A 20,957-nucleotide genomic window follows, 5' to 3' on the forward strand; every position below is an offset into this window, starting at 1 on the left:
CAGTACTTGTTCTTTTGATTTAGTGCTACTATAACTCTCAAAATTGCCTTCATTCATTGCTTTCATTGGCTTGGGATTCCTGCTAGCATTATCCTCAGAGAATTATTCTGATTATTCAGGAGAATTCAGGAAATGAACTCTGCAGATATTGGCAGGAGCTCTTACCTGCCTGAAAAATGCAAAGTGAAGTTAATGCAGCCGGAAACTCTGATCTGGAAGGTCGAGGCTAGCCCAACCTCATCAGATCTTGAAAAATAAGCAGTGTCAGCCCTGGTTAGTACTTTGATGGGAGACCACCAAGGAAGTCCAGGTTTGCTATGTAGAGGCAAGTGATGGCAAACCACCTCTGTTCATCTCTTGCTTTGAAACCTCTATGGGGTTACTATGTCGGTTGTAACTTGATGGCACTTAACACACAGTTTGGGAAGGAATTTAAAATAGAATGCCTGCTTTAGTCTGACAAAGGACTGACAGTATGAATTGCTGCAAGCACTAAATGTTTCTCAATTTTCTGGGTTATGATGTGCTGCAGAACATCCATAAGAAGTTATTTGGTGGACATGCATATATACTACCTGGGTGAGAAGTCCTAACTCAGTTAGTTGATGAAATTTCATAACATTTTAATCCTAAACTTGGTATTTTTCAGTTGATTGGGTATACACATGTAGCCCCTGTCATCAGTTGTATAGTAGATAAATTACGAGTCCTAGCCTTAAATCGTTTAGGGTAAAAAATCCACAGGAATGCACACAAGATCAAGTGGCAAGTCACCAACCATAGCTGTCTTTAGAAAACAGACTTATTTGTTTATTTATTTTCTACCTTTCTCACTGAGACTCAAAGTGGATTATATACATTGCAAGTCAATGCAATAAAACATTCAAAAACACTGTAATAGGGTATGGATTGTAGAAATTTGAATTCAAGCAGAAGCCAATACAGAGCTGAAAACAATGCTGAAACAAAGCATAAGCAATTTAACATGACACATTATATGATGCAAAAACTACTCAGTAAGTACATAGTAGTATAGTCCACAGATCCTTTACCAACATCTCCATGCATCATTTCCGTACACTACAGCCATCTTATATTTGTAAAAAAGCCTTCCTGAATAATTCAGTTTTGCTTAGATTGTGAATAGCTAGAGAGTGGGGACCCTCCTAAACTTATCAAAAGCATGCCATTCCATATGGTGGAGGCCACAACGGAGAATGTGCATGTATGGGCAGTTGTTGATTTTGTCTTTTTGCAGGGTGGTGCTTGCAGAAGGCTCTGTTCAGATGAGTGAAACTGCTATGGCAGAGTATAAGGAAAGAGACAGTCCTGTAGATAAAAGGGGCCAAGGCCCTGAAGGGCTTTATATGCAATAGCCAATACCTTGAACTGAGCCCAATAACTGATAGTTAAGAACTAGAGTGACTGCAGAATGGGAGTAACATGCATGCTCTGCCTAGCTCCCTGTAATACATTATTACTGAACTGTAATTTTCTGCAGCAACTAAAGTCTCCTAGTTGACTTTGAAGAGAAACGTATGTAGAATGTTTTACAGTAGTCCAGTCGATGTTACCGTGGTATGGATCTAGATGGCTAGATTGGCCATGTCAAGATAGGGGGGCATCTTCTGGGTTTGACTGAATTGGAAGAGAGCCTTTTTTTTTGCAGCTGCTTTAACTTGTTTCTCTAGCAGTGTTATATCCAGAATAATTCCTAGGCTTTTTGCACATCTATTCTTCTAGTTTCTGCAGCACAGAGTTGTATTGGATACGCCAGCAGTGGGTGAGTGAAACTTCACATATAAAGAGGCAGTGTCTAGTTCCTCTTGATGTTGTCTCTCTTTATTGATCATATCTAATCTAATATTTAGAGACTTTTGCAAGAGGACGACTATCCTACTCATTTTAGAAAAAAGCTAGGATATACTGATTCTGTTCATTTCCATATTTTCTAATATTTTTATGGCCAATGTTCTTAAACAGCATATATACTGTTTATTGAGCAATATCTAAAAGCATTTTATTGGTTCCATATATTGGTTTGTAAAATTTTCTTGTGTTTTTCAGTAGCAGAAATCTTGGAGAGGTTATCATAATTGTGACATTAATTGCTTTTCCAAAGCCACCCTTAGGCTAGGCTATAACAATCTTTGAACAAATTAGCTTTGTGGAAATGTGTTCCTGTCTTTCTGTAACCTAGTTTGAGAAAGAAATTGTAAAGAAGGCAATTAGTAAGAAACATTTAACTCTTATTTGAAGAGGTATCCTATGTGAAGAATATTTTATTTATTTATTGTCTGCCATTCCCAATATGACCCAAGGCAATACAATTCAATAAGAACAAACACTAGAACATTCAATAAACAAATACAATATTATCAATAGCTAGAACATTAAATGAGGGTATGGATTGCAGAAATTTGGAATGAGCATAAATTAGAAACACAAGAGATGAAACGTTGAAACAAAGCATAAGTAAGTAAACAACATCATTATAGAAACTACCCAGTAGAAGCATATCTACATCAACAGACAGTATGCAGCAGAATAGGCTTGCCAGGTCCCCTTACCCTCCCAGTGGCAGGGGGGAACCTGGCACTTATCTTTCTCTTCTTCCTGACAGTCTTATTGTACAAGACAGGAGAGGGTGTGTGCGCTTCACAGTGGGACAATTTGGCCCCCAAATGAGCCTGATTTAGTCCATTTGGGGCCCAAATTGGCCAACTGTGAAGCACGGGAATTCTCTTAGGGCAGCGTGATGATATCAGTGACATTGTCACACTGGCCCCAGGAGCACATCTGGGAGGCCTGTTCCCCATCCCCCCCCCACTGGCCAGGTAAGTGGTGGCAGAGGACAAAAGATGGGAGCAGGGAATCTCCCACTGGGGTAATGGGGTCCATACATTAGAAAAGTCTGCATACCCTGTCCTTATCCAAGCCAGTTCTTACAGCACAACCCTGTTACCTGTGTACAAAAACCTGAATATTTCAGTTTTGCATAGTTTGCAGAAAGACACGAGAGGGGGAGCTTTTCTGATCAGCTCTGGCAGGCCATTCCATAAGGTAAGGGCTACCACAGAGAGACCACATGTGCAAGCAGCTGTTGATTTTGGCCATCTGCAAGGTGGTATCTGCAGGAGGCCCTATTCAGATGAGCAATGCTGCCATGGTGAAGCGTAGAGGAAGAGGTGGCACTGTAGATATGAAGGGCCAAAACCATGAAGAGCTTTGTATATGTATATAGGCTACACTCAGATGTCATGACAAATGTCTGGGTTCTTTTCCGGTTTTCCTTGCTTGCATTCTCTCGCCCTGCTATGTGTGGGAAGTGAGTCAAAACTTTCTGACTCGGGAAGTCTTCAAGCTCCAGTTTCTCATCATGTCCAGATGCAGGCACTGCGGTAAATCAATTGCTGTTCCCCTAGTAGGGGATCCCTTGGTTCCACCCTCTGTCCCCCGACACCATTCACTTGACTGGTGGGGGGAGTATGCAGGGACCAGTCCTCTAGGATGGGCTCCTGGGATGGCACAATGATGATACTCCTGGGAGTGATGTCATCGTGTCACATTAGGAGCACTCCCGTACTTTTTATGGGCTGATTTGGTCCCCAAATGGGCTGTGTCAAGCATGCACGTGCTCCTTCCCAGCAGTGACATTATCACACAGGTCCACGCATGCAAAGAGGAAAAATATCAGTGCTGGGACCCCTGCCATGGGGATGGTAAGGGGACTAGGCAACCCTAGGTAAATAGGAACTTTTTCTCTCCACAAATCAGGACTCTGAGCATCCAAGATTGAAGAAACAATTGCCAATTTGCACATGCTTCAGCATTTACTCATCATAGCAAGCTGGTGTTTGTTTGATGGATTCCCAAACCAGGAGACTTTCATCTGTACATGCTAGGGGAGGAGGATTAAGTGCGAAAAGCTGGATTTCTGCCAGTCATGAATAAACAAATATTTGTTCTGTTATTTGAATGTGGCTATAAATAGAAATCTAGAGGAGTTAGCTGTTAGTCTGTAGATGCAAAATAATAGACTCCAGTAGCACCTTTAAGACTAACCAACTTATTTGTAGCATAAGCTTTCGAGAACCACAGCTCTCTTCATCAGATGCATGGAGGCTCCATGCATCTGATGAAGAGAGCTGTGGTTCTCAAAAACTTATGCTACAAATAAGTTGATTAGTCTTAAAGGTGCTACTGGACTCTTTACTATTTTATAGGCAGAAATAACGTTGGATTTCCTACAGATTAGATTAGATTCCCTGATATAAGGAAGTGCTGGGATGAGCTATCCTTGGCAATTAATAGTAGCTATGGGTGTCAGTACAAATAAGCAGAAGATTACATACAGGATATAGAGGGGTGGGTAAAGGTCAGGTAAAAGAAAGTAACTAAAAAAGGAAATCTTTGACATGATTGCAAAGGACACTGTCTGTGTCAATCTGCTGATGAGACTTTAAATGGAGACAAGCTTAGAAACTCTGCAGTGTGAAATGATCCATTACTTTATATGGCTGACAAGCAGCATTTGGAATAATGGCCAAAACACAAAATGTGAAACTTAATTTAGTGCAATAATGTGGAATCAATGTCTCTGGATGATAAGCTTATTTTATATATGCTGTATTTAAGGTTTTCCATTCTTTTTTGCATTTTAAGAAATGATGTGCGAAGTGATGCCAACGATCAACGAGGACACCCCCATGAGTCAAAGGGGGTCCCAGAGTAGTGGGTCAGACTCAGATTCCCACTTCGAGCAACTTATGGTGAACATGCTGGATGAAAGGGATCGTCTCCTTGATACGCTTCGGGAGACACAGGAAAGTTTGTCTCTTGCACAGCAACGCCTCCAGGATGTCATCTATGATAGAGATTCTCTTCAGCGACAACTCAACTCTGCACTACCACAGGTATGTTGCATTTAAATCTCCTCTTTGCAACTTTAATGCTTAAAAAGTACTTTCTTAGCATATAGTAAACAATGCAATTCTTAATGATACACCATGCTTCCAGTTAGAGTAGCTGTAAAGTTGTAGCTAATGCAGTTGAGAAGCTTCTCAGAGCTTGATTAAATAAGACCAGGGACTGCACAGCTTCTTTCCTTGCAGGTTCCAGAGCTTCCACATGGAGAAGAGCTTGTGTTGTTTCCCCATTGTTGGTGTGACTGCTGATAAAATGAAGCAGCAGTGGGGCTTCCACGTGGCAAGTTCCCCCACAGTTTCCCTGCTCCAGTTCCCTGAGCAGCAGCCTCCCACTACCCTCCCCAGTACAGCTTTTGCAATTTTTGAAACTAGACACTTGGCACTAGAATATTGTTCTGTCAGTATAATGTTACACAACGATAGGTGTAACAAGTTCTTTGAATTCTCAGATTTCTTTTTTTTTTAAAGTATGTTTCTAGCCCCTTTCTGTTACAGAGATATTACTTCCCCATTATATCTCTGCAAGGCAAGGGCTACAGACTTACTTTTTAAATGAAATCTGAAAGTTCAGAAAACCTGTTACACACATTGATACAATGGTATGGTGATATAATAATATTCTGGTGCTGATTTTTTAAGCTCGCCTGGTGGTGTGCGGAGGAAATGGTCACTCTGGTGGCAGAGAAAATGGCTGCCATATTGGTGGGAAAATCCAAACCCCAACAGCACTGAATCCAGGGCAGATAACCTGTGTGAAAATGGCCGTTGTATCGGTAATTTTTACAACAATCAGTATTATCCTCATAAAGGAGCAGGTGGCAGTAAAACAGTGAGTTTGTGAAGAAGTTGTATTTTTAGCAGCAACACATGAGTTTCTTATCCAGAACTGCAAACTTGTCTTTACCTTGACTGCGGCTTCATTATTTTCTATGAAACTGTAACAGAACGAAGCATAACACAGCAGCATTAAGTCTGAAATTGGACATAAGTAAATATATTCCACCCCTAAGTATTAACATTGGGCCTTTGGTCCTGCATAAGAATAGCAGGAGAAAATTATGTGAGATTCACTTCAGTTTAGCCACAGAGCATACTAGTCCCAGGAAAGCTATGTAGATAGTGACCTCTTTGGCAGTGTATGTGAGCCCAATGAGTTGAGGACTGTTAATATACTGTACATAAATCAAAATTATAACAATATTGAGTTTCTTCCTACTCATATAAAATTGGCTTCAAAGATGTGTTCATTTTGTTAAAAAAATTCAAAATGACTTAAGCAAAATGTTTAAAAAAATAATTCCTTAGAGCCTGTATATATACACTAATATCCATCCATATATCCAATTCTGAACATGGCCCCAGAGCGAAGATCAAAAAGTCTGTACAACAGAGCTATGTACAGATGGGGGGGGGGCAGTCCCCACAGACTGGGGGAATCTTTCGGTTTGCAGAGAAAAATCCAAAAGGAAAAAAAGTGAGGGGAGTTAAAGCTCTACACAAACATCTTGCGAAATGCTGTGATACGGTAGTAGGCACTGTGGGGTTGCCTAGCAACTAAACCCCAGGCAACCCTTGACAGAAAGTTGGGTGAAAGTAGCAGCAATAGCTTGGAATGGAAGACAAAGCGGGGAGAGGCGCAAAGTAGAGAAAAGGATGGGAAGATGGGGGAAAATGGAGGGGGGAGTAGTGTGGGCATATAGGGTTTCACTTCCCTGTGAGTTTTGCAGGTCCTCAGCTTATGAAATGTATAAATACATAAAATGTAGTGAGTAGAAGAACAGATTGAAGAAAAAATAAATTGATCATTGGAATAGATCTTTAAATACTATCTCTTTTTTAAAAAGGAAGTTTTAACTGGGCTTTCAATAATTTGCACTTAAGAGCTAAAGTGGATGTTCCAGTAAACTTTTCAGTGTTGAGGCTACAAATAGAAAGGCCCTTCATACATCTTTTCAAAGGACTCTAGCATGATATGCATGTGTAAATCTTTTACAAACCCATTATATAGTTTCTTTTTCTAGGTCTTTTAAATGTTTGTTTTCTGTTTAGTAATTTTTATAGATTCATTCTGCAAATAAATTTAGAAAAACCTTTCTCATATTCTCACAGGCTTTGGTGTCAAGACAACATGATTCCACTTTGTATTGTGAAGCCCCTGCCCCCTCCTGCTCACCTGGCTGACAGGGAGAGAGGCTCCGGGGAAGGGGCCCAGGAGGCAAGAAACTTCCTGGCGTAGCATGCAGAGGGTGCACTCCCTACGGGTGCGATGACATCACAAACTGGTCCCAGTGAAGGGCGGGAGCATGCTCACAGGGTGTGATGATGACACTGGGAGATTAAGGGGGGTTACTTGTAGGATTCCAGAGTCCAATCTCAACTCTCTGGGATCCTTTATGATGAGAATCCTAACAAACACTGACAAAAAGGTTGCATGGGAGAGAGACAGAATAGCTGGCAGTATATGAGGTTGGGTGGGTTCTTGGATCAAAGTGTCTGATGCCAGCTGGAATCAGCTGAAAGAAGGCACACAAGGTCAGAGAATATGCTAGCTTAATGTCACTTAAGGCAGCAACCATGGGAAGTGTCAAGGATGGGAACTTATTGAAGAATCGGATGGAATGTTTTCTCCCTTTTTTCATCTGATAAGAAATGTTGTGGTTCTTGCAGAGTAAGGTGAGACATGAGCTACAACAGCTCTAGAGAAAAAAAAAGTTTCTAATCCTGGTGGAGGCCAATTGTTAGTTCTTTACATAGGATGCTTAATACCTTTACTTTTATTCAGAGAATTACAGCTGCCAATAAAGGGGTGTCATAGTCATTTAGTTAGTATTATGGCATGCAACAATTTAACTGTTCACACTGAATCAAGCCTGGTATATCACATTTATTCTTGAGAACATATTACATTAGATTTAGCATGAACTTGAACTTTAGATGGGTAAAAAAAAACAGATCTTGAGCCAAACCAGTTTTATTCTACTTTATAACAAAGATCTTGTATTTAACCTCACTTACTTTCTGTATGAGATGGTAAATGTTCCACTATTACACTTCTAGTAGAGAAGCTGCTGTGAATATAAATAGCTAATTTAAGATATGGCATTTGAGCTCTTATTTAGGATCACTTAGTGAACGATGGATAAGATCTTTTCCTTATGCAAAGCAGCTTAAGTGCAAGATCTTCTCAGGGAATTTTGAGATCATACACATATAAATTTTCCTTGTAATACAGAGAAGATCATATAATAAAATTGTCTATTAAATGGAACTTTTATGTGTGTATGGATTCAGAATGTCTGACAAAGATATTGAAGGACTGCCCTCTCCTATATGAACCTACCCATCCACTTGGGTCATCTTCAAATATCCCTGTGATCTGAGGTGAAACAGATGGCAACCTAAGAAAGAGTCTTCTTGGCTGTGGCACCAAAACTTTGGAACTCTGTCCCCAGGACATTTGTTTGTCTCCCTCTGTTGTTGTCTTCCACCAGTGTGGGAATTTTTTTTTGTTCTGTTTGGCATAACATCAGTAATTGTTATTGGCCTCCTCCCTAGTTTTTGGTGTAATGTCTGCTTGTATCTTTTTATTGAATTATTGTATATATAATTTAAATGCTTTTAATGTGGAAATGTTTGATGTTTGCCACCTTTGGGACCCTGTTTGCATTGAAAGGCAGCATAGAAATGTTTTAAATAAATATTATTGAAAAGTGTTGATTTCTGTTCAGAAATGCTTATTAAATATTTTCCTTTGCACCTTTTTGCCTTTGCCTTTGTTATGCTTACCTTTATAGCCAGAGTCTGATATATTTGCAATAGCATTTTCTCTCATATGATCCCTCCTGCTCTTTATGATATGGCACAGGGACTATAAGCACAGTCCTGCTATGTCAAACTAGTGGTTGTGTATCTTGTTTCCCATTATGGCCACTACCCTGAAGGCTCACAAGCAGAGAATAAAAGACTTAGTCTGCTTAGACTGGTCTTTTATGTCAATGTATTGGTGTTTGGATTCATCAGCAAGTTATTGGGATTCAATAATACAAAGATTAATAATTTGGACCACCTGATCAAATGCAGATTTTTAATATTATTAGATCCCCCTGCAATGCATAACTGCAGAGAGAAGCCCAATATGTCTGTGCAGACTAGACATGGGCACAAATCAAAATATGAATTAAATTTTGTGAAAAATTGGGCCAATTCGTGTATCACAAAAATGCGTTTTGTGGGGCCGTATTTTTCATGAAATCCATGACTTTGGGGGCCGATTTGTTCGATTTGTGAATGCTTTCTGATGCCAGACAGGCTGGTGCTGATCCATTGATTCCCTAGGCAACATAGGCCTGGAATGTCTGCAGACCTTTTGTTGCCGTCGAAACCTCAGTCTTAGCCCCCATAACCTTGATAGGCAGCTCTCCCTGCCAACCTGAGACCTCCCATTCTGTTCTGTGAGAGCAACAAGCAGGGGGGAGGTGGGCCTTCTATAGCCAAGGGAATACCAGTCTCATCCCTCCAAACTCTGTCAGGCAGGTCTGTCTGCCAACCAGAGAGCTCCTGTTCTGCTCTATGTGAGTGCTTCTTATATAAGGTACAGCTCCGTGCCTTATATTTTCAGTTCCAGTAGACAGAGGGAGAGGGAGGAGCTGTTGCTGGGATTTGGAGTGAGAAAGAGTGGATTTGGGAGCTTTTGGCTGGATTTTCTGCTGCTTCAAAAGAGACTGAAAAGACTCTTCCTTATTTTCTGCTCTTGTCCTTGTTGGGTGAGGGTGCTTTTAAAGTCTCCCTGTGAGTTCGGCATTTCTGGGTATGAACGGAGCTGTTGTAGGGCCCTGAGATCTGATTAATCATGAACCTAACAAATCGTTTCATGAAACCGGACAATTTCGTGAAAGTTCATGGTTTATGGAATGTGATGAACCACAAAACTCAGGGTTAGTTTTCCCCCCGTTTTGTGCCCGTCTCTAATGCAGACTCGTTCTAGTAGGTCTATTCTGCACAAACTGACAGTATGTTCTAGAATATATCCATAATCTTTTGCAGTGCATAAGGATTCATTAGAAGGCAAACAGACGTGAAAAGGGTTTGAAAAATACTACATGAGTATAATTTCACTCCTATATGATGGCTATTCTCATTATGATTTTTTTACTTTAGTCATTGATGCTTTTGCTCAGAAGTTGATCCCATTGTGTTCTTTCCTATGGACTGTGAGTGGAAAATGGTTGCTTCCCACTTTACTCTTGTCCTAGTGGGACCCTGAGATTTCTGAAAAGTCAGTGCTGGAGGCTACAGGAGCTTCATGGTCAAAATACCACAGGGCACATTGGGCCTGTATTGAAGAGGAGGAATTGAATGGAATCAACCATACTTACCTCTTACACCCACAACGCCTCTTATGCCAGCAGAAATTGTACCATGGAAGAACGAGGTTGTCTGATTTCCCCTCCTCACCACAGCCCCTGTTCCCCAGGTAATTTTGTTTAAGATGTTCTTGTGGCTTCTGGCATCAGCTTTTAGGAGCTAGGGCTACTGAGGGAATGGGGGAGGTGGCAAAGTTCTGTGACCAAGAATACTATTGCACCTTTTGAGTCCAGTAGGCTAACAAGATTTTCAAGAGACCAACATAGCTACCTACCTGAATCTATTGTACTTGCAATTATTAAAATGCAACTTTGACTGAAGTAGATTTACTTCCAAGAATAACTGCTTTGTGTAATCTAAAATTTACAGCAACATGTGTTTGCAACATGATTTTCAATAACCTGTAGATGCTTTTATTGTTGTTGTTTAGTGAATTTTGCTGTTACTGACACCACAAATTATTCTGTTATTCTACTATGAAAGAAATAGGAACAGCATCTTACAAGTCAGAAAAAAAGGTGTGGATATCTTGTAAATCAAAGGCAGAGGAGAGGGGAGAATAATTCTGTACTTTAATGTATACCTCCATTTCAACTCCACTTTTACTCAGGCAGAGAGAACTAGCATCTTCATTCTTTAAAAGCCACTGCTTACATTAGCCTTCATACCTTCCAGTTGTGCCTGTTTAGCTTTTCTCACTACCAGTTGCAGATTTACAGGTGTATAATCTGTTAATCATTCAGAAATGTTTTGGCTTACTTAAACTTAAATCTTGCCTTGCTAACACTGTAATGTGCAAAACTAACATTTTAAAAAGGAAATTCTGTAGTATACTATGCTGTCTACCATTTTAGGAGAAGAGATTTTTCTAATAAACATATCATAAAGCCTCACTTAGCAGATGTATATTTATATACTTTGTAATGGGAGATGCTGGGAGAGTGACTTGTTTTAAATGAATGGTAAGGCAAGATTCAGAGCTATGATGGAAGGAAGTGGTTGACCATTAGTGGTTTCTAAACTGAGAGTTGACATTGTTCCATCCGGCATACAAGGAGGATTGCCCACCTCCAGGTGGGGCCTGGAGTTCTCCCAGAGAACTCCCCCAGAGGAAATGGAAACTTCTGAGAGTGGACTTTATGGCATCACATCCCCACTGAGATCCCTCCCTTTCCCTAAGTTTTGTCTCCTCAGGAACCACCCCCAAATCTCCAGGACGTTCCTTAACCCAAGTTAAGAACCTGACCTGCAAATGATGTCTTCACAAAAAAGGCACCTGCTAATATCAGATTTCGTGTGTGTGTGCAAGCACACACAATAATTGCACCATAATAAAGAAATTATACTCTGCCTATGCACAGGAGCACTCTCCATTGGGATGAATTTTACCTATCTCAGAAGAAATATTTAGCTCCTCCCTAAAAATAGAATGATGGGAACTTTTTTTTATCTGTAGTGACAGGTACTTTGACTGAAGAACTCTGAACAATATGCCATAGCTGAAATTGATGTTTAGGTCTAATTCTGAGGATGATTCAAAGATGTGTTGAATTTTAATTTTAATCTCAGATTAAAAGGGAGGCTTTACAGAAGAAAGGCATTTTGCACAAATAGTTTCACTGTTAAGTGCACTTGAGTCTTTACTTAATAGAAGAGCTCTATTTTCTTTTTAAAATGCAAACTTGTGGGAGTGTTGGGGAAAGGTAAAAAAGGAAACAGGGAGGAAAGTGTAATGACCTTGCTGTATTGAACAAGTACATGCAGTTTGATCAATATTAAGCTCCAATTGGCTTGTGTTAAGGAAATTCATGATAGTCTTTCACTTTCTTGACTGCTGTTGAGCAATAAAGATTGTGCTGATTCAGAGAAGGGAGCATAGTCGGGTAAGAAGAGTTTTTTTTAATAACATGAAAATTATAATTCAATGGTCTGCTGTTCTCTTGTGTGCTTCAGCTACACCAATTGTATTAATTTTTCACAATGTGCATGCCTTATAATATCAGTCCTCCTTAAGAATTAATTTCAGAGTTGATTCCTGTGTTACATTTTTGTGCTTACTTCTTAAAAGTTGTATGCACAGAGTTTGCTGAAAACAGCTGTTTGCCTTGTAAAATGGACTAGTCAGAAAGCAATGGACCCATTCAAATGAGGCACAGGACATGATTGGCAGGGATGGAGATTTGCCAGCAAATTGGAGGAGAGCTCTGCCCTTCCCACACTGGCATTTGCCACATGCTGCCAGGGTGGAGAGAGCCAAGCTGCTTGTGTCTTGGAGTGGAGGATAGTTTTTTTGGGGGGGGTGTCTGGTTTTGGAACAAGTGTGTTATGGGCAGGGCAGAAACAAAGGCCGTCGTCACACGGGCATCTCTTCCGTTAAATTTACAGCATATAGCGTCCTACCTGTTATCGGCACAGTAACGTTTCTTTGGGTCACCTAATGGCTCTTTGCGCCACCAGCTGTCCACACCGAAGCACTCTGTTCTGTTCTCTCTAACCGCGCAGAAGCAGCTCCTCCCCCCCTTTTTTATTATTCTGGCGTTTAATTCCGCTATAACGGAATAACAGCATATAAACATTCCGTTAGAGCAAAACATTACGACCCTTTTGTTTTTCCAACTTTGAAATTATATAAATAGCTCTTTGCCCGCAGAAAACTCCCTGTCCGACGTGATCCCCATCGCTGAAGACTCTGCCATGGCGATTGAGTCATTTTTACTTCAGCAGAAAGTTTGCATTGTGTTATGTCGTTATGGCGTTATAAGGGCATAATAAAATAAAAAGGGGAGTCGCAGGAAGAAATGGATTCTGGGATTGAAGGGAGGGCATAGGACGTTGCAAGGCGAAATACATCGATGTGAGGCATTCACAATGAGGCACAAAATAGCGCGACTATCAAGCACAAAGCAGAAGAGAGAAAATCGCTACAGTGTTGAAATAAGGTGGGTGTTTGCTGGGAAATAGCGCCATTTTAGTGCTAAATAAAAGCCTGTGTGATGATGGCCAAAGTTGCAATGGATCTCTGAAATCCCTCAACTCATATCTGAGCATTGCCAGAGCATGTGTGTGTTGCTTTAAATTGATGCAGTATAAGCACCTGAGAGCTTCCACTCATTCTCCCCCCTTCTGTCTTGTGCTTCCCCATCCATCTCTGTACAGCTCATCTGTGAGAGAAGCGAGGGAGATGACTGAGCAGGGTGAGGAACAGACAAGATAAGTCAGGGTATATTTTTCTATCCTATGAGGACATTTAAAGCTACACCTGCAGTCTTTGGGAAATGACAACCTCTGTTCATCTTACTGAATTCTCCCCATTTCTATAGTCTATGTCCTTAACATTTGATTACAAGTCAACTCAATATCTTAAGCTGCAGCTCCAAAGTGTCACCTACTTTTTTTTGCTTTTATTATTTTGCTATTATCTTATTTCAGGTGAAGTCAATATTGCATACCTTTGTAATTTTTATAAAGTAGTTGATGACTTGCATGTTCAAGATAATCATCACAAGGTACAATTCTATTGCTGAAAAAAACCCTGAAAAATTGCTGTGGACTTCTGTAGACATTTTAATCAGTCTCCATAGGATGTTGTCTTTGGTTGGGATACCACTTTACCTATCTGAAGCTGGCAAATAGCTGGAGTGCAAAACCTCACAATGATGTGCATTTGATCACCTACTGTTTTTAAATGTAGGGTTGCCATTTCCATCTTCTTCTCAGCTGAACTTAATACTTACTTCAGCCAGGAATGCTTAATCTAATTAAGTCTGTGTTTGTCTGCACAGAATACAACAAATAAGCCTTAATACTTATAGAATACAGCAAATAAGCATTAAGATGCCTGAAGCATCTTTTTTTCCTTACCATCTTCCCCCCTGACTCATTTTGTTGCTTGTTTTATCAAGCCTGATTAAAAGTTCTGGAGGACCTGAAAGTTTGTACTCTGTTTTGCAGTATTTTGATTGGTGTTCCTTCCTTCCAAAAATGTATGTGCTCCTTCTCCAGAGACCTGCTTGAGGCAGCTCAGAAGTAAAATGGTACAATAAAATCATAAAACCACAGCGTGAAAACAACCATTATACACTCCCACAAAATATTGTCATTTCAGGTTACACCAGAAGCAATGTTATCACATGAAACATCATGTTTTCGGTTTTAGATTCACGCAGCCTCCTAGAATGTGACATGTGTGATTACTTTTTTCTCTTGTCATTTGTTACTTGTGAGTATGCACAGACACAAATACCATTTCAGCAGCTATAGCGTTTGGGGCTGTTTCTTAAAGAGTTGGCCTTCGTGTATAATACCATCACTTCTGGTGTAACTGGAAGCGACATCATTGTGCAGGGCATGGGGCTGCCCATGCAGCCGTTTGATGGGAGGTAGTCTCTGAGTGGCCTGCCTTCTCCTGCCAATCACTAGCAATCATTGGGCAGAGAGGCAAATCACCAGGATTGGCACCTGACAAGCCTAACCTCAAATTATTTTTGGCCGAAGTTAATAGAAACCAAAAGAGGCTTGTGTATATGTTTGAGTCTAGGGAGGAAAGGGTGAGGCTTAAGTTTTGACTGGATGTAATGGTAGAATTTCTAATGGTACCATTATGCCTTCTGCTTTGGTACAAAAGCACATTTGACATATTTATTGGCTTGTGGGAGGCAGAATGTGCATATAGTTTCACATGTAGGTTGTGTTTGCAGTTTGCAGTTCAATAGTATCTGGCAAAATGACAATTATTTAGAGCATAATGAGTTCATTCCACATTGTCCATTAGCTTTCCAGTATCTTGCTGAACCCGTTGACATTTTCTCTTGCACAATGGAAACTATCACATCCTCCAATATGATGTTTTAATTACTTTTTCATGGATACTTTTACTGCAGTAGCTAACTAATTAAGGCTTTTTACATATGCATAGCTATCAGAATTGTGTACATACCCATTGCTTTCTGTGGGGAAATGAAGGAACATGTGATTCTTAAAAGGGGGGAAAGAATCTGGGATAGTAAAGAATAGTTGGCTTTTTTATGCACTGATGTTATAGTAGGTAAGCTGCATACTGAATTGCTTATATTTGGCATTCATATGTGTACATGATGATACATGTATAATTTGGAATCCCTGTGATATCTTTTTATTGGATCAATGCTAGATGCTACCATTTCTCTTTGGAAAGCCATGCCATAAGCTTGTATGTTAAATAATATGAGTTGCCTTCTAGAATGCAATCGAGTAAAAAGAACTGGAGGGGTATGGGACATAAATATCTGGCGAAAATGGCTCGTGGCAAGAACTTCATGTTCCAGTCTCCACTGCTTAATTCCGTTTCATAAACATCCCTATCAGTTACTTTAACTTGAACCAGACATGTTAATGGGCACATAAACTATTTGATGGCTCATTATCTCTAAGCTTGTAAAAACACATGACCTAAACTGAAATAAAAATAAATTCAGACTGGTCAACAGCCTGCTGTTTGCTGCCACTTAAATAATTTGCCTTTGAGGATGCAGCAGATGTGGGGGAAATTGGAAATACAGATTTTTGGAAGAATGTAATATAAAGAAATACAGTGGTAATACTAACTAAATTGAGGAGCTAAAGCAAAGAAACTGTTTCTTATGATCAAAGACACTATCATTTCATGCAGCAAACCCCAAAAGGGAGCAAGCCATTTAAATACACAATTTTACTGATTCGGTTTCGTTTTCTCAGCCATGTCGGACGCTCCTCTCCGCGGGTCCGGGAGGAAGCGCCCGAGCCCCCTGACCGGGCGGCTGATCTGCAAGGATTAGCCCCCAGGACTCCCAGTTAGGGAGGCAGGGTCCGGGACGCTGCGGGAAGAACCCCCCGAAATCTATGCGGGGGGGGGAATTGCCCGTTTGTCCCCATGGAGGCCGGCAGAGGTGCGCGGTGCCTTGAGTGCCGCCGGGCAACGAGAAATGGCAAATAAAAGAAACAGGCGGAAGCCTGTAAACAAGCGAATCCCTTCTGTTCTACAAGCGTTTGTGAAGGAGTGGTGGATCTGAAGGAGACTCGCTCTTCCCCTTCGGTGAGTTCCAGAATTTGGCTGGTGCCCCCCCCCCTAAAATGGCTGCAAAGAAGCAAAGTCCCGCTCTGGGTAAGTCAATCTCGGCTACCTTGCAGAAGGGAGAGTCGCTCGAAGAATTGGTGCGCAGGGCTGTGGTGGAAGCCATAAAACCCTTTGTTGACAAGCTGAACGAAACTGATCAAAGGGTGGGCTTAATTGAAAGCGAAGTGAAAACCATTAAGGAAGTAGCGGGGGGGCAGAGAAGTCTGCTCTGGAAAGTGCGTCACTTGTGAAGGCTACGAAAAAAGAGCTGAAGTTGGTGGAGAACCAGCTGATCGGGCTACAGGTGGAACGAACGCAGACAATTTTGCGTCTCCAAAACGTGAAAGAGGAGGAAAATGAGGATCTGTGGGGTTTGGTCTCGGAACTATTGGCGACACCCGCGAGGACAACTAAAGAAGAGGTTAAAAGCGCCATTTTGGAGGTCCGTCGGGCTTCTTCAAAATATGCAATAAAGCGACAGCTGCCTCGCGAGATCATCATTGACTTTTCATTTAAAAAGATTCGGGACACTATCCTATATAACTCATACAATGCGGATTTGGACTTTATGGGCAATAAGGTCAAGATTTTGAAGGACGTTCCATTTCTAGTCCGGAAAAGACGTTTTAAGTACAAAAAGTTCGTAGCTCTTCTGAGGGACCGCGGAATAAAGTACAAATGGTTACTTCCGGAAGGAATATGGTTTGGACATAAAGATCAAGCCTATAAGATATTATCAGAAGATCAACTAAGGGATTTTGAGGAGAAAAACCCGGAATTCCAGTGCACCAAGCAGGAAGAAAGGGAGAAGTCTGAGGGGGGGGGGGGAGGAGACGAGCACCGCAGTTGCGGCTGCTCAGAGAGAATTGCGTCCGGGACCCAGAAGGGGGAGAAAAGTTTAATTAGAATTTGGAATGTGTATTCTGTATGATTAACCACTCCATCATTATCTTACTGAGCTTTTTTTTATTATGGCAGTATGAAGGGAAAACATTGAAGTGTAGTGTTGATTGTAGGTTATCCTCCCTTTTTTTCCTATTCTCCCCGCCCCTTTCCCTTTTCTCCATCTTTTCCCGTTCCCTGTGATAGTCTTGTGTAGTGTTTTGTATACTGAAAAATAAAAAAATTATTAAAAAAAAAATACACAATTTTACTGTAGATAGCATTTGATCAAAAGTCCAAAGTATTTTGAAGTGAATGTGCTAATCTTTACTATTTTTACAGTCTGAAAAACAATAAAATCATAGAAACTGACGTTATAGTTCCATAAAGGTAGCCTTGGAGTTAGTGTGTTAATGCACAGGTTGCTAATTTTTGCCCAACAGTGGAAATGTACTTGGTCTGTTTGTTATAAAGAAGGACATATGATCTTTAGAGAAAATGTATTTGAAAGCCTTTCTTTGCTGTGGTTACAAACAGGGGACCAGCAAAGACACTCATTGTATGGGACATCCTTAGAGATCCCATTCCCCCAGTAAGGGCAGAGAATGCCCCGCTCCCAGCCTCGCCCCCCCCCCCCCCGCTGGTGGGGTAAAAGGCACCAGGAATGGGCCCAAGAGCCCCGCAGTGCATTCCTGTGTGCTGCGGACCCCTTCTTTGTCATGCTGGGAATTATATCATTCCTGGTGCAACAAGCAAGTGAACGTTCCCCCCCCACCGCCTTCACTAGTCTTGGGGGGGCTGATTTTTATCAATTCTTGGTGTGTCAAGGAAGTGCTTGGGAGTGTGCACAAGCTTTGTGTGCATGTGGGGTAAGTACTCCCAATATACCTGCTCTCCCCAACACTCCAGTCCCCTAGTTTGGGCTCCAAGGAACCTATCAACCCTAGACATCCTAGTCTTCTCTTGCTTGGTAGTCCCTGCAGCCTCCTCTGTGATAAGACTCCCTCCCCCTTGTTAGGTAATGGGGGCAAGGTTCAGAGAAGAAAGCATGTCTCCAGAGGAGATAGCTGTGTTAGTCTGTAGTAGCAAAATAGTAGCTTCTTTAAGACTAACCAACTTTACTGCAGCATAAGCTTTCAAGAACTACAGATCTCTTTGTCAGATGCATCTGATGAAGAGAACTGTGGTTCCCAAAAGCTTATGCAACAGGAAAGCATGTCTAGCATTCTTGTGGTTCCTAGCCCAGACCCCGATCCCCTGGCTAGCAGAGGAATGTGTGTTCTATGCATTTTTTGCTCTAAGCCTTCCCGGAAACCACCAGTCAGATGATGGGTGGGTAGCATCTAGCACACTTCCCACTTAAGTCCAAGCCTTTTTGCTCCAAGATACTACCACTGGCCAGGTGATTGGAGGGTTGGGCAAAGATAAGAGAATGTTTACTGAAAGTGCATTCCTTTCCAAGTCATCTCTGGCCAGGTTGCTGTTGAGATTATTTTATTTATGTCTTTACTTCATCCTTTTCATCCCAGTGGGACCCCAAAGCGGATTACATCATTTTCTTCTCCATTTTATCCTTAGAATAACAATTGTATGTGTTAAATTATAAATTATATATTTTGTGTTGTTAAACAAGTAAGAGATGAATGGCATATTTCAATTTCCCTCCAGATTTCCATTTTTTCTGAAGAAGTAGCATTTCCCTATGACTTCAAAGTTTTTGGAAATTACTTATCATTCAGTTAAGTCAGTTTTATGTTCCTTTCAGTTGTTTTTCTTTTAACCTTTATAGCTGTTTTTGACATCACTCAACATACTACTAATTATAAAGCACTTTCTGAAGAGTTTTACAATCTTTATCAGATCTTTGATCATAGTAATAAAAATCATACAAGTCTTAATCTAAAATATGTAAGACATATTCAAGCAGATCTCGGTTGTTGTAAAAAACCTGATACAAATTTCATACATATGTGATGGGAATGTAATCATGCTGGTTAAGAATTGGTTAAGAATCATTGATCTCTTGAAGCAAAGCTTAGGCATTGATATACCAGCCTCCCCAGATGTAAGGTTACTCAATAATTTTGATTCTCAATAATTTTGATCAGTTCGGTGTAGTGGTTAAAAGCACAGGACTGGAGAACTGGGTTTTATTCCCCACTCCTCCACTTGAAGCCAGCTGGGTGATCTTGGGTCAGTTACAGCTTCTAGGAGCTCTCTCAGCCCCACCCACCTCACAGGGTGATTGTTGTGGAGATAATAATAACACATGGTTGTTGTGGGTTTTCCAGGCTGTATTGCCGTGGTCTTGGCATTGTAGTTCTTGACGTTTCGCCAGCAGCTGTGGCTGGCATCTTCAGGGGTGTAGCACCAAAAGACAGAGATCTCTCAGTGTCACAGTGATCTCTGTCTTTTGGTGCTACACCTCTGAAGATGCCAGCCACAGCTGCTGGCAAAACATCAGGAACTACAATGCCAAGACCACAGCAATACAGCCCGGAAAACCGACAACAACCATCGTTCTCCGGCCGTGAAAGCCTTCGACAATACAATAATAACACACTTTGTAAATTGCTCAGAATGGCTGTTAAGTTGTCCTGAAGGGGGTTATATAAATCAAATGTTGTTGTTATTATTATTCAGTAGCCAGAATTAATTTTGTCTGTTACTGAAAATTTGAGTTATGTCCTAATATCCAGAATTGGATAGTAAAAGTAAAAGAAACAAGTTTAATGGAAAAGCTGACTAATTTACTACAAGGTAAAAATACAAATTTGGATGAAATGGTATGGTCATCTTGTATTAACCATTTATAATTCAAAACTTGGGAGAATTTTTGTAACTTTAAAAAAAAAAACCTTTATCTTCCTCTGTTTTATACTTGTTCATCTGTTTTAACTTGTTGTACCAAATAACTTCTACGTTAACTGAAGTTGAACCCTACGAAGATGGAGGTCCTGTACCTGGGCCGTGGGGGGATAGATGTGGAGATTTGGCTCCTGGCCTTTGAGAGGGCCCCACTTGTGCCTGTTTCATCGGTCAAGAGCCTTGGTGTGACGCTGGACTCCTCTTTGTCAATGGAGGCCCAGGTCAAGGCAGCTGCCAGAACTGCCTTTTTCCATCTTCGGCAGACCAGGCAGCTTGCCCCCTATCTCTCAACCCATGACCTAATGACAGTGATCCATGCAATGGTCACCTCCAGATTAGATTACTGTAACTCGCTCTACGCAGGGCTTCCCTTGGGCCTGACCCGAAAACTGCAGCGGGTCCAAAATGCTGCTGCTCGTGTCCTGACAGGAATTTCATTCAGGGCACATGTGACTCCAACTCTGCAGCAGCTGTATTGGCTCCCCGTGGAATTCCGGATCAGGTTCAGGGTTCTGGTTCTGACCTGTAAAGCCCTAAATGGACTGGGACCAGCATACCTGAGGGACTGCCTCTCCCCATATGTACCTCGGAGAGCTCTTAGATCTGCAAGTAAACACCTACTGGTGGTCCCTGGCCCCAGGGAGGCTTGGCTGGCCTCAACCAGGGCCAGGGCATTTTCTGTCCTGGTCCCAACCTGGTGGAACTCTGTCAGAAGACACTCGGGCCCACCAAGATCTTGTATCCTTTCGGCGGGACTGTAAGGCAGAGATGTTCCACCAGGCATATGGTTGAGGCCAGCACTAGATCCATCTAATTAGCCTCCCTGCCGGTCTCCTGTCAGTGTG

The 20,957-nt window shown here is 41.3% G+C and overlaps 1 protein-coding gene across 3 annotated transcripts in view; it reads left to right on the forward strand.

Moving 5' to 3' along the window:
* The first annotated feature begins 4,667 nt into the window (after positions 1 to 4,667).
* Positions 4,668 to 20,957, forward strand: part of PPFIA2 (PTPRF interacting protein alpha 2) — a 366,803-nt gene continuing 350,513 nt past the window's right edge. For all 3 annotated transcript variants that reach the window (XM_054988848.1, XM_054988847.1, XM_054988849.1), the window contains exon 1: positions 4,668 to 4,916. In XM_054988848.1, the coding sequence (XP_054844823.1) occupies positions 4,668 to 4,916 (249 nt within the window). The remainder of the gene's footprint in view (positions 4,917 to 20,957) is intronic.

Source organism: Eublepharis macularius, chromosome 9 (genome assembly GCF_028583425.1).
Source record: "Eublepharis macularius isolate TG4126 chromosome 9, MPM_Emac_v1.0, whole genome shotgun sequence".
NCBI lineage: Eukaryota > Metazoa > Chordata > Lepidosauria > Squamata > Eublepharidae > Eublepharis > Eublepharis macularius.